General features: G+C 37.5%; 1 protein-coding gene across 2 annotated transcripts in view; it reads right to left on the reverse strand.

Moving 5' to 3' along the window:
• Window positions 1-319: 319 nt before the first annotated feature.
• The window catches only part of si:rp71-79p20.2 (zinc finger protein 704), a 54490-nt gene continuing 39988 nt past the window's right edge, over window positions 320-14821 (reverse strand). The window contains exons 6-9 of one of the 2 annotated variants that reach the window (XM_036132772.1): window positions 11385-11658; window positions 10505-10651; window positions 8690-8817; window positions 320-7343 (exon numbers count right to left, since the gene is read on the reverse strand). In XM_036132772.1, the coding sequence (XP_035988665.1) occupies window positions 7232-7343; window positions 8690-8817; window positions 10505-10651; window positions 11385-11658 (661 nt within the window). In that variant the 3' untranslated portion in view covers window positions 320-7231. The remainder of the gene's footprint in view (window positions 7344-8689; window positions 8818-10504; window positions 10652-11384; window positions 11659-14821) is intronic. The other variant, XM_012862325.3, reaches the window with a different exon arrangement.

A 14821-nucleotide genomic window follows, 5' to 3' on the forward strand; every position in this document is an offset into this window, starting at 1 on the left:
CATTAAACATGTATTATTCCAACAATATCTGTCATGATTTTCATGCTCTTATAATATGTTTCTCACATTTATCATGTTATATTTGTCATGTTATAACAAACATTTGCAATAAAGTAAATAAGTATTTTTGAATTCTGGTAAGTATAAACCTGAAAAATACCCTGTAATATTGTTCAAAGTGATTCTGATACGTACCATTTTGTTTAATCTCATTAAGCATTTAAAAAAAATAATTTATGTTAGCGCTTCTTGCACGTCTTTGCAAGGGGTGCAAAAAAATAAAAAAAATAATAATAATAATAATACATCCGACACCAAATGTCTTCCATTCAGGTTTATTTTTCTTTACTGTCACATTACATCACACAGATCACATTATAAGCATCATACATGTCCATCCATCTTTTCAAGCACTAGTCAAAGGCTTGACATTCACACAAGTACTCATTGAGTGCACCACTGCTCAGAAAGTGTTTTCTCCCTGTGTGTGGGGGGGAAGCAGGGCCCACCCAAATACAGGAGAAACCTTGGCCTCCAGTGAAGACCCAAAGACTGAAGTCACCTTTCCACCAAAAACTCTTCTCAGCACTGAGTGCAGTCAGGCTTTGCTTCCATCATCAGCCTTGAGTTCCTGGATACAGATAGGGGAAATCTAACACATAAAACCCTTCAGTGTTGTATCTCCTAACATACACACAATAATAAAAATAAAGAATATGAAAAGCATGAGCAATGCTAGACATGCACAACAACATCAAACTCAATCAGAAAAATCAATCGACGGGAGAAAAATAAAAGCGTAAGGCTCAGTAAAAACACAACAGCACTGAAAAAAAAAAAAAAAAGGTCATTATAGGATAGGGTTTGACGAAACGCCGGGACAGACAATACAAGCACAAGAGAAGGAGGTGTGGAGCTGCCATTGCAATGCAATACACGGGATTTTGAAGAAAATATATCTTATTTGTTTTGCTGCTGCTGTTTAGTGAACAAAATGAAAAAAAAAAACGGACATTCAAGAAAGCAGCACACCAATTTTAATGTATTTGGAAAGAAAACAAAACGTTTTTATGTTGCACATTTCAAGGGTTTAGTTTAGCTTAATGTACTGGCTAAAGGCCTGGGTGGAACCACAGTGAAGCTGGATAGCACACGAATAGAGAAAGTGATGGGAGACGAATTGCTGCGGTGAAAGAAGAAGCGAGAGGGAAAAGTCACGCTGTCTGTTGGAATGTGCAGGGCAGGATAATAAAAAAATGCCCCAAAAGGTAACAATTTCCATTGTGACCAAAAGGTAGAAAGCTATCCTGACTGAGAACAGCTTCTTTTCACAACCGCAAACAACAGCCATGACAACGAAAAAGTACAAAAACTCAAATGAAACGCCCAAGTTGGCCAAATAAAGAGGACAAATTGGTAAGAGTGGGAACACAAATGTCACCAGAAAGGCATGAAAAAAAATAAAATATGTTGTTCCGCTTTATATATCGTCATTGCACAAAGATAGTAAAGCAATACTGCATGGTTGTGTTATTCCATATGATTTATCAGTGTGGCGACAGATGTTTGTAGGCGTTCAGAAATAAGACAACAAATAAGGACGCACGAAAATCTCTCAAAATGGCTAAACTAGCCAGCCACTACAAGAAAACAACAAAATGAAGTTTTATACGTTGTACATTCAACAGGTTGTCATTTTTTTCTCCCCTTTGCCACTAAGCTACAATATACACTGAATCAGTTCACTATAGTTTCGCAATTGCCTTTAAAGATGAAAAAAAAACATATATTCTGAGCAACAGTAACGTAAAAAAAATTTGAAAAAAATTTCCTTTTCATATAACAGAGATACAACAAAACAACATGTGACAAAGCCTCACAGATCTCTTTATCGTGCTTTATGTACAACAAGGCCCTGAAACTGCAAATCTTATATTGTCACTGCCTGTTGTGTGTGTGCACTTTGCTGTTTCCCCGCACACCCGTCAGCAGTTAGTGTCGATCTCCATCCACCGCTTCACAAGGCAAATGTGTTGGAAGTTTAAACAAGAGGTGCACCGATCAGGCTTTTTCCTGGGCAACGCCGATGGCCAATTATCATTATTATTATTTTTTTTAACTACCTGCTGTGACGTAAAAAGAAAAATGCTGGAGGTTCTTTGATTGTAGTTGTTTTTATTCAATGGAAAAATCAAAGAATTAGCCGGTCATCTCCATTTATGCATCAAAGAATGCTCCAAAGCTTTATTTGAATTTCTTGGTAAACTTCAAAAAGCATTGGTTTATAGTTGTATACATTAAAAATGGAGGGAGTTCTTAGTTTTGATGCATTACAAGTAAAGAAAAAAAAAATGGTTTTCAGTATTTCTTTGATCACAGCCAATCAGAGAAAATTCTTAGCTCTGTCTGTTTGATTGGTGCATCTCTTGTTTAAAAGACAATGATCTCTGCAGAAGTTTTTTCTTTTTTTTTTCTTGGGCCAGGGGCCCAAGCGACACTGTAAATAAAAAAATAATAATAAAAAAACAGTCCTGAAGGGGGGCTTGAGGACCCGATAACCAAGTTCCAATTTGAACAGTGGCGGTTTTTGCTTAAATGGCACCCAGCTACATCCTAAGGAGGTCCTAGTGTCAAAGCGGCATTAAGAATTTATTTTGTTGTGCTTTACCAAACAGAATAAAGTATTGATAAATCTCAGTATATAGTTTTTAAGAACGCCTGTGCAGTTTAGCATAATTCAGTCCAGGTTTTACTCCTCTGAGAATTTCCAATATCAAACCAGGCATGATAAAATAAATGCACACCCAATTCCTTCAAGAAGTGTGAAATAGCCTTTTACTACAGCACCACATTAGAAGTTCTGAATCAGATGGCAACTTCAATCTGCCGCTGTGTACGATCAAAATTACAACTCTGAAAGCAACTAACAAAACTTGTTTTGGGTGCAGCTGAAAAAAAAAAGAAAACAAAATCTGAAAAACTTCCGACCAGCCCCGAGCTGTGGTGCTCTGGGCGGTGAGCTATATTGCCCCCCAGAACGAAAGCCGCCATAAAGAGGAACAGTGTGGCGTAAAGGCCCCATTTCCTCTAAATAGGTTTAATTCTCTGCCAAATGAAGCTCTCGGCACATAAACCTGCTGGTGTTTACTCGGGATGGAGAGACCTAATGGGTGGCTTTGGATACTCTTTAACAACCAAACCAAATGTACTGAAGAAAAAGTGGTATCCAGCACTAACAGTATGTACATGCATGTAATACATCACCATAGTAAAATGTCAAGAAGCAGGAGCCTTTTTAAAATGAAGGAAATAGCACATTTGCAGCAGTGTGTTTAAAAAGCGCATGAACATTGTTGAAAGAAAAAAAAAAAAAACTCCAGGCAATGAACACTTTAAAGCATCTTCTGTTACCGGGATGATAACGTGTAGCTACGTACTGAAGCTGGTGTTTCCCCATCACTGCAACAGGGCTGGGGACTGCTTCCAGTCCTCAGCACTCACAAAGGTAAAGAGACCGACAACTGCCGAGTACCACACTGTACTTCCAGTACCACGCGCCCTCCACCTGCCAGCGCCGCAGTGTTTAGTACAACATCTGACACCGAGCGCGAGACTTTATCCGTTAAGATTGCATGCCGTTAGTGGGGAAACCTCTCGGCGGGAATACTCGACCCCCTTTTTTTTTCTATCCCATCGGACTGTGACTGGATCCCTCCCGACTCATCGAAACAAAAACGAGAAAAAAAACCCTTTCACTTAGAAAAAAAAAAAAAAAAAAATCTGTAAATACAAAAACGTCCATGTATAAAAACATGTCTATGCGCAGTACAGCGTAGTGCAATTTCTTTAAAAAGGTCAGAATACCTTTTCCTTTATGTCTTAACTTTTATTGGCACTTGGTGAATTTGGTGGCTGGAAGAGGCCTGCTGACCTAGCTTATCTGGAACACCACTGATATATAAAGGTTTTACACGGAGCATCAGGAATTCTTAAACTGTGACAATTTCTGCCTAATGTTTGCTTCAGCTCTCACCGACAAAAAAAAGATTACTTTTTTTCCCCTCTTTTCCCTGCAGCTCATCTGACTTGCCGATACTAGGAAACGACACAGGGTTGTTGTTTTTTTTTTATGGCGACAAGAGGTTTGACGTTGCACTTCGCTGTCAGTCAAGACGCCGACTCAAAGACGTGCCAAACAAATAAACACGTCATCTGTGATACTCTGCTGCTGAGCTCTGCTTAGGTGACTGTCTGGAGCACTTGACGAATAAAACACATGCGGCAAAATCTGCGATAGGAAGGCTGCTAATGTACAGCATAAATGTCTCTATAAATTTACATCTACTGTCACGGCCGCGTCTCGGCAAACAACTTGAAAAAAAAAATAAAATAAAATAAAAATCACACAAAGAGAGGGTTTGTTTTGATCTGTTCATGCCTAAATCAAAGATCTAATGCGGGGTGGGGGTATTCATTTTTACAGACTTTAGATTAAGGGCTATAGGAATAAATAGTTCAGGCGGCTATCTTTTTAAAATCAGAACTAGAGTATCATTTGAAATACATGAAAAACAAAAAGTAGACAGTTTTCTTAAACAAATTGAAAAGCTGATTTTGTCAACTCTGAGAAAACTTACACAATTTACTAAGAAGGAATCTGTACAGATAAAACTACTCTGTAGAGAATTGAATGGCAGCTTACTTCTATTTTTGATTTCTCTGTGTTATTAAAAGATAGTTTTTGTTTTAATCCATGTGAACATGGCAATCATAAGTGCTTTTTTAAATTTTACTTTGGACAAGCACGATAAAAAACACACATTTTAAAGAGGTGGACAGCATTTTAGTTTTAATATTAGAAAATATTTTTTTCTTTCCTCTGTATTTCTATTTAACAAAAAAATAATCAGGTGTCAAAATGGGCTCTAAAGTCAACAAATTTTAAGGTACTTCCACCATCTGTAGTTTATCTACAGCTTGTAAACCCTGCCCTTATTTTCATGGTCTCAGTCTGACCTCAGAACTTTTATTCTAAATAAGTAAGACTCCATTTGATAATAATTTAAAAAAATCTAAATTCCTGCTCACTTCCACATAAAACAGGAGATTCCTGCTTTGAGTTAGATTCTTTGTACTTGTTTTCTATTAAAACACAGGACAGCCTGTGAAGTGCAGTCTGATGTTTCCAATGGATCTATAGCTGGTTAACGGTTATTATTAGAGATGCACCGAGAAAGCAGCTGGAGGCCGCAACTGAACGATCTTCAGCTTGACCAGGCCCGACTTCAAAAATCCCATTTAATTACGACCAGTGAACACACCATATGTAAGCGTGACAGGGTTGCTCTGATGACAACACACTTCAGTGTGGAAGTTCTAACTGTGTGAAAAAGATTTAATGTTTGTTGTTTTTTGGTTTGGAGAGGTGTTTAAAAGTGAAGTCAGAGGAATCACAAAAGCTGCTATAACGGAGATTCAGTCTTCGCCAGAAGCCGGTCAGTTTATGATTTGGGCAATTTGTACTTTTACAGACGGTCTTTGTACCCATCTTCTTCATGTATGAAGCACGTCAATCTGTACCTGCCTTGTCAAACTAGCAAAGAACATCTCACAGGAAAGTGTCTCTCTTATACTTCTGAGCTTTCAACCCATGTCTGTTATGAAACATGATGAGTTTGGATATTTTAGAAATCACAGAGTTAAGGTTACAGTCTCCATTCTCCTGGGAATACCCACAATGAGACTACTTATCACCAAGATAAGATGCTAAAATACGTATAAAAAGTCAACTCCAAATCATTTTGATTTTGTTTGAAGTTAGTAAAACTCTGCTAATATAAAAATCTATGACAGCAGCTTTTTGTTTAGAAATACAGTTCTTTCCATTTTTCTTAATTTTTTTTTCCAAAAGAACTAAAATCTGTGTTGACAGGTCAAAGCTTTACAAAAATTGGGGTTTAGAAAGCGGCAACAAAGCCTGACATCGGTGCATCTCTAGTTATTATTCTAAAACTTACAAAGCAACTTATTGTAGAAAACCGTATAAGAAATATATATATATTTAAGTCAATATGATTGGACTACAATCTATGTGTTCTTCCTGCATTCACAATTATAATCAATCAGACTGTTGAGTTAAAAATGTCAAAGGGCTGTTACAGTTTGCATACTGTGGTAAACAATGTCTTCAAGAACATCAGCTGTTAAAGAATGAGCCTCTGTGCATCGGCTAGCGACTGATAACCACAACGCAGGAAAAATGCTTAAATGCTGTCATTCCTCTGATTGCACAATGCAAAATGTGAGTAGATTCAGCAGCTTACTGCTGAATATAAACTATACAGGAAATATATATATATCAACTCTCAGGCAAACTCAGGTTACAGTGATACTTTAAAAGACAACTGATCTCTGAGGGATGCATATATAACAGGATAGGGGCATATATAGTTTATAAACTGTGTGCATATTTCGGAAAAAAAAATATTTCGGGACGTCAAACGAGAACTCTTTGTACCACTTGTTGTGAATGATTTAGTGCAGTATTGCAGATCTAAAAAAGTGTAGAAGGCTGTTATAAATCAGCTTAATGAAAGAAGTCGTTTGATACTAAACTATATTTGGGGTCTATATTTCCAGTAAAAAGGCAGAACACAGTGTTGTTACATCTTACTCTAAAACTGATGACTGTAGGTTGAGAATTTGGCAGATTTGATGAGGACCCTTAAAAAGGGTGACAAAGAGAAACAGATCTGCTACAGTGATTTCACTGAGCGCATTCGGTGTTAACCGTTTAACCTCGGAGAAGAGCCACAGCCCACCAAACAAAAGTAGCTTACAATTAACAACAGAGTATAACAAAAAAAGCTTATTTGTACTCTTCAAACTTTGCTTTGAGTTGAAGAAAGATGGGGAATAAAAGAATCGGATAAACAGCTAACTTGTTTTGTTTTCCTTATTTAACTGTGAGTGAAAATGTCTGAGTCTTAGAAAATGTCTCCAGGTCTGCATAAAGTTGTGATTTTCTCTTTATGTTTTGTTTTTGTATTCTCGTTGTGTTTGGAAACAGAAAAGAGATAAGGCAACCCATTCCCCCTGCTGGCCCACCAGAAGTAGCACTGAGAACTTTGCCCTCATCTTCTCCGTGGAAATAAAAAAAAAAAGTCAACCTCGCCGTCACTCCGACAGCGAGGAGGATCTCGTCTCCCAGAACCAGGGGAAGGCAACTGGATTAGTCGGTGAATCTCTGACAGGCTTTTTTCCATCGACAGGCTGTGCACCACATGTCTCTCTTCTCCATGCCGTACACTTTCCGGCACTTCTTAGCTTCCCCCCGGGGTTTCCTTGGAAACAGCAGATGTGACAGTGTAAGGACATGCACACAGACATCATCCAGCTTCTCGCCCTGACAATAAAGAAAGAAATAACCCCAAACACATCTATATGCAGTGTTCTCAAATACAACTACATCTACATAATTCTGAAAAGCAGAAACTAGTTCTCTTCCAAAACAAGCCAGCATATTTGTGATTTAGTGCGGGAAATCCATTTTCAACAAACTTAAATGTTTTTAACAACTCCGCCTATCAGTGATCTATGAACCCAATTTAACTTTGATTTTTAGCTCATATTTGGCTAATTGTGGATCCTTGACATTATTTTCTTATTCATAAAAATCTGTATTTTTCCCAACAATCAAAGTGTTTTCACCTACATTTTAAGACGTTCGATGCAAAGCTCTGAGTTTTTTCGCACACATATCTCAGAGGAACTATTATCTATCAATAAGTCATATCGAAACAGATTGAACATCAAAGTGTTGGTCTGGCAGTTCTGCAGATAAATCTTAAATATATCGCTGTCCATCCTGCAGAAAATCCTTTTGAGTCAAAATACATGTTGCTGGCTGTCAAGAGAAAATGTCAACCGCTTCGTCCAAAAAAGCAAAGAAACAATCGCAATATTGGTCTGAATTATTCATACTCTGATAATGACAATAAACTAATCTGTTCGGTTTGCAGACCAACAGTGTGATCAGGATTTTATTTAGGTGTCCAAACTAGTTTTCCTCCCGATTGGATCAATGAGAGAATCAATAAATGCTGCATTTACAAAATCAAACATAAAATTGAATGCTTTATTTGGAACTGTTTAGCAGTATCCTTTTAATAAGGAGAAAGTTTTGTTTTTTCTTGGAGTAGTATTTAAAGGAAAAAATACTTTGTCAATGAAATGGAAGATACAATAAGTTCAAATTGTCTAACCTTACTTTATAGCTATTTTTTAAGCATATATAAGGCGATACTTTTAATAACGCATTAGACTTCCTGACTGGGACAACTGTACGAAGAATTGTAAGCTTAACATAAATTGTTATGACAAATTATACTATAATGATTAAATAAACCTTTCTAAACAATCTTATTTTAAATACCATTAACAATGCTCTAAACAATTATAAGAAACTACAACAAATCTAATTGCATCAACTGTAATACCGTAAAAGTCATAACCGTAAACTTAAATTGAGCAATTAAAGCCAAAAAGAATATTAGCTGTTAAACGTGAACATTTCAAACCAGTGGGGTCATTGTAGGAAAGTGTAATAGAAACCCTATAGTATCGGTTTTTCGCAGTAACGATACTACATCTAGAAACGGAGCGTGTGTGGCGGCTGGTGGGAACATACCTGGTTCCTGGTGCTGATTTAGTTGCCGGCGTTGTTAAAGTGTGGCTCTTGGTAACCGCGGTGTGTGTGCTGGCTGCCGGCTGCCGCTTTTCACCGATGCTAACAGTGCGAACATGTGTCACGGGGCCCTGGACAAATGGCAAAACATTAGAAACTTAATGATGCACTGACACAAAGAAGTCTCACGGAGTCTGGCTGAATGGGAAACAAAGCTGAAAAAAAGAATAATTGCGATAAAAATTTTAGGATCTGAAGTCTGTGCTGCAACCATAAACATGGATAATCACAACCTGAAACTGGGCTTGTCAAAGTTATTTCCTGACTTGTAAAATTATCTGTGACAATAAAATTGTGATTTTTAAAACTTGTCAACATTCCCTTGATGAATAATGATATCACACATTTAGCTGTTGCATAAAAGTAGGGCTGTACGATTTTGCCAAAAATAAAAATTTTCTTTCAACCATAATTGCGATTGCAATTTAATTTTGACTTTTCTCTGCATTAACAACAAGCAACAAAAATGGCCTGTAGATAAAGATGTCTGTAAACAAGGACTATTTAAACCAAGAAATGCAACTATTTTTATTCATTAGAATATTATTATTAATCAAGAGAATAGCAGGTCGAGTTGGACATCAATCCTTGTTGAACATAAAGTGCAACCAACAAACAAGTCTATGTATTAAACAGTTTGACTAGTACTTAATGCTATGGTGAGATTCCTGAAGGTTTCTGATAAAAACAGTGTGATTATATAAACTCTAAGACAAATAATAAAATAAGATTATCTCACTGCAGCAACTCTCTTCCCTTCCATGTGGAGCAAACCCACTTTAATCATATCACTGACATCTAAAGGACGCGACTTATCCATTAATTGTTACGTAGCCAAAAATTGCTGACCTCTGCGATTTGGAAACTGCGTTTTTTTTTATTGCAATTATATTACAAATGTGATTAATTGTCCAGGCCAACATAAAAGTTTGAATAAAACAGAAATGTTATTTATTTCTGAGGTTAAAATGATTAAAAACGATAACCCTATTTTACAAGGTGCCTGGGCCATAAACTTTAATTTCATCAACTTTACTTAAACCTTTATTAATTATTTAAAAATGTATTAACTGGGGTTTTGCCATCTCACTGATAATTAAAAAAATTTATATAAAAAATATATATATAACCTTGTGGGGCTGTGAAATGTGCAACTTCTACAAGCGTCTTCTGCAGCCACCTGTTAGCAAGTTAGCACATTTACACACATGCCATCCAACTTTGCAGCGCTGCTGTTCTGAATGCAGCTCATTGTTTGCCCTCCAGTTCCCTGTAGAACTAACATGTTTAACCTAAGTGTAATCTTAATTAAAAATCAAAAGATGTGTGTGTTTTGGAACGGTTTCTTTGTGTTTTCGCAGATCTAAAAACAAAAGGTTTGTGCCTGAGGATATTCAATATGCAATATGTTGTCATACATTTCATTTTTCTATGACTGCCTCATGAGCACAAGATGCAGTTTCAGTGTAAGCCTGCCTTCAGTTCAATAAAACTGAGATGTTTTAAAAACATTTCACATAAAAAAATGGGGTCTTATGAGACGTTTCAATTTCTGAATAACTACAAACCTTTAAAAGATGAAGGGTACAAAAAAACGAATGTTTAATAAGTACGCAGATCTAGCTACTTTAGGGCAGCAAGAACCGATAAAAAAAAACAACCATGTTGTAAAAAAAGAATTTCAAATGGCTGCGAGTGAAAACCGCAGGGAGGCAGTGAAGATTGAGATAAAAAGGTGTGAGACAAAGCCTCACTCACCGGGGCGCCTTTAAAAATGACAGGAGGGGGCTGCCAAGACACACTGATGCCATTCCCAGTCCCAGTCCCAGTTCCAGGCCCGATCCCATTACCACTGTCTATCCCAGCCAGCTCAGCACCCACTGGGATACTCACTGGAGCGGCGGCCTGGAACATGGACAACCACCCCACACAGCCAGGACGGGAACACAAAAGAAACAAGGAGGGACAGGAAATGTGTGGGGAAAAACAGATGAGAGAAGAACAAAGTGGAAACAGATTGTACAGTTATTAGGGAATGCGTTTATTCCAGATTTACTCTTTACTTGTGCTGTTTAGGATGGCTCAAAAAAGCATTACAATGCATCAGAAGACAATGCACAAAATCTGTAATGTAGGGAAAACATTGTAAGTAGAGAGAAGCAGTTAGATAACTACTTTAAAGCAATAAATATGTATAATTTTTTGTTCTCACTGAAACCGAAAGCTCATTCCTGAATGAAACTACTGAAAAGGACTGAGTTCCACTAATGTAGCTTAAAGCGGAGAGGTGTGGAGAAGAAGAGGAAAGGGGGTACAAAAACTCAGATCCCACAAGTACGAATTTGAGCATTACCAGATTTTTTTTTCTGACTTCAAACCTAACATAAAACTCAAAAAATATACTCTTACTTCTCTTTTAAAGTGAATTTTTTTTTCTTCTGTCACCGCTAAACTCCCACATGCTGGAGCAGATAATCTTTCATGGTCTTAGCCACTGATGTCTAAAACTGTCTCTGAGCTCTAAAACTGTATTTCCATATGAAAGACAATCAAATCTGCTGACTGGAGCTGCAGCAGCGATCACACCCCCGAATCTAAACTTTTAAACTCGTGTTGTACGGCGCGTGGCGGGAGTCACCTGGTAGGCATGGTCAGTGCGGATGTGGCAGAGCGCGGAGGGAGCCGACTGACTGAGCAGCGACGAGAGGTGGCTCTGTAAACCGTTCACGCCGATGAGCTCAGAGCGGGACATGTCGCTCAACGGCGGGGGGAAGATGGGCGGAGGGCCGGCTGTGGTGGGGGAGGTAGGTGTAAGGCTGGACAAGCCCTCCGTCAGGCTGTCCATGTTGACTTCAATCTCTGAGTAGTAAAAATCCTCCTCTCCATCGCTGTAATCTGAGTCGCTGTTTCGCCTGCAGATAAAAGTAGTAAGGACGTCTTAAAACATAAAACTCATACTGCTAATGAGTTTTAGTAGTAAAACTCAAAACAAAAATCAAAAAATGTGTTCTCTTACCACCAGGGGGCAGTAAAATTACACAATCCTGTCCGTTTCCTTAATCATACAACCTGGGATTGAAGGAAAAAACCTTTAGCCCTGACCTCCGAGTGTTATCCTAAAATATGTACCGGAACAGCAAAACTGTTTCCTATTGCTTTCAGCAGAAGACAAACATTGTTACAAAACGTATGCATCTTCAAGATTCTGAACAGCGATGTATTTGGGAATAATATTTTTCACTGGTTGTCTTTAACCATTATTGCGTTTCCTTACGCTTTTTCAACTATGCTTCCAGCGCTCTAAGTCACCTTTAAGTGTCTTTGGGCCTGTGATCCGTGTCAGACTCCATCCAACAGGTCAGAAATCTGAGCTACGTTCACACAACAGGCAAACCTGAGCCACATCCGATATTTTTGCCCATATGTGAACCATATGCAACCATTTCATGGCAGTGTGACTGGCCCTATTCTGATCTTTTCACCTGTTCAGACAGAAGTCTGATGGTGGTCACATTTATTTAGTAGTATGAACAACCCAATCCAGTAAAAGATCTGATCTGAGTGTCAAAACCTGCAGGGGTGAACGTAGCCTTATTGATATGCAAAATGTGAACCTGTGAGACTTGAAATACATTAGAAAAAAATAATTGCATGTCAAATGGTATTTTGCAATATTAATACTGTATTAATATTGTTTACACTGATATTGTGATAACAATATATCTGATATATATTGTGCAGCCTTGGTTAGGGACTTATATTTTGATTAAAAAGATGTTAATGACGCTGTACTTTTAAAATTTTGTTGATTTAAACTAATACCTTTATCAAAGATTCTGCAGTAGATTTTCCTCTTTTATTGTCATTAGATTAAAAAGTTAGAATGGGTGGGTCGTGCCACATATAAAACCTCTGGTTTTATTTGTATTTTCCAAGCCTGATTTGTTTGTCTCAGGTTGGGGCTGGACAATAATTCATTAACAATAATTGAATAACAATATATATCGATCGATAGACGTATATCAATGATAGAAAAAAAGAGGATCAATAAAAAGTTCAATAGAACAGTTTTCCTTCCTTTTGCATTCTAGCCTACCATGTAGATTAATTACAGTCATTATATTCTCGTAACCAATCACAAATACTCAGGACTCAGGAACGCTCCGTCACCAGGCTCCGCCCCTTCAAAAAGTTCAGAGAGCATGCATTCTTTTTAAAAAACCTTAAGTTTTGGTAAAAAGTTGAATTAAGGGTTGAGCTTGAGTGTTTGTGTGTTCTTTATCTAAAAATAGGTCTCTAAGCAACAGCATAAAATAGTCAGGGCTGCACTTAAAATACATGTTTTGAATTTGTTGATAATTATCGATGACTTCTATTTTATCAATATGCTGTTTTTCTGCATCGTCCAGCCCTACTCCCAACAAATCTGTTTCCACAAAGATGGACACACCGCACAATTTTTCACAGTCTTTACAGATTTTGAAAAGACTTGAAGCACAGACTGACAGATTTCAGCTGTTTTTTTAACAGCAAATGATGAGGGATCACACGCTACATGATTTGTCAGACCAACCAAACCAACATCACACTCTTGGGAGGGTGACAGACAAAGCCAATCATGTGAAGATAAACAAACACTCCGGTCGGTAGCGGTAATGCACCAGTTTGCTGTTTGTTGACCATTAATAAAACTTTAAGGGAGACGAAAAAGATGAAAAATGAGTCAATAGAGGTGAATGCTTAGATGTATGGATGTACACTCTTTTTAATTAGCTGTTGGAAGCACAGTTCAGACTAGTTCAGAACGGTGCAGACCTCGCCCAACGTGAAATCATGGGTAAAACCAGCAGGCATATCCTGCATTGTGCTCTCAGTTTAAGCAGGCTTTTACAGTCGGGACTGCAAAATGATCCCTAACACTCAATGCTAAATGCCAGACTTAGTAATGATTTGTAGGAAATTTCACAAAAGCAATTTAATTTTGGTATTTAAATTTCCATAAACCGAGATGGTCACTTAGCCATTGTTACAGAGGAATTTTCTCAGTATTATTTGCTTTTCAGACCATAAAGATTCTCATTTAAAATGGCATTTATTCTGAAATATATTTTGATGAATACGAGGCTTATATTCTCAAGAGAAAAAACAGATGCAGTTCACTCTCAACATAAAGAACAACTTTCTACTTCTTTAGTTTAGTCTGTTTGTCATCTTTGCTTCACAGCTTTAATCCCCACGCACATACATCTAAATATTCTAAAGAATTTCTGCAGTAAACCTTCACATGCACAACAAGTCATTTTGACAGCAAATTTACATAAATATGCCGCGGTATGCATAAAACAATAGTTAACTGAGTGTTTGTCTGGATTTGGTGGCATGCAGCTCAACCGCATTCACATTGTGTCGGCCTATTTTATTCAGACTTTAGACATGTGTGCGATCTCCAGGAAGCAGAGAAAGTAGAAATGAAATAGAACCTTGCAAATCAAATGTCTTTTAAAAGCAAATGACAGCGCTTGAAGTCCTGTCAGATATAAAAATGGTCATGTTTACATAGCAAAACTGTTTACGGTAATGACAAAAAAGCAACAACAAAGCTTACTTGTGTGACCCATAGAGGTTATATTACTGTCTTGTGTGTGTGTGTGTGTGTGTGTGTGTGGGTGTGTGTGTGTGTGTGTTTAGGAATGCAGTAAGGATGAAAACTGCAGTGCAATATATACTTATCTTAAGGTAAGGAAAAGAAAAAATATTTAAACCTATTATCTAATGCAGGGGTTCCCAAAGTGGGGGTCGGGAACCTCTTGGGGGTCCTGAGATGATTTGTTGCCAATGTGCTTAAAAGACTTGGTATCTTATACAAAAAATATATACTTTATTCTCATAATTTTATGACTTTAATCTCATAATCCCCCCCACCCAAATACATTTTTTTTTTTTTAAATAACCAGTCGCCATAAGGGGTCACCGGTCTCCAGCACTGTAATTTTGGGGGTCGCAGGCTTAAAAGTTTGGGAACCCCTGATCTAATGTATAATAAAACACTTTATAAAATAGATTTGGTGTTGCTGG

This window comes from Fundulus heteroclitus, unplaced genomic scaffold (genome assembly GCF_011125445.2).
Source record: "Fundulus heteroclitus isolate FHET01 unplaced genomic scaffold, MU-UCD_Fhet_4.1 scaffold_54, whole genome shotgun sequence".
NCBI classification, from domain to species: Eukaryota; Metazoa; Chordata; class Actinopteri; order Cyprinodontiformes; family Fundulidae; genus Fundulus; species Fundulus heteroclitus.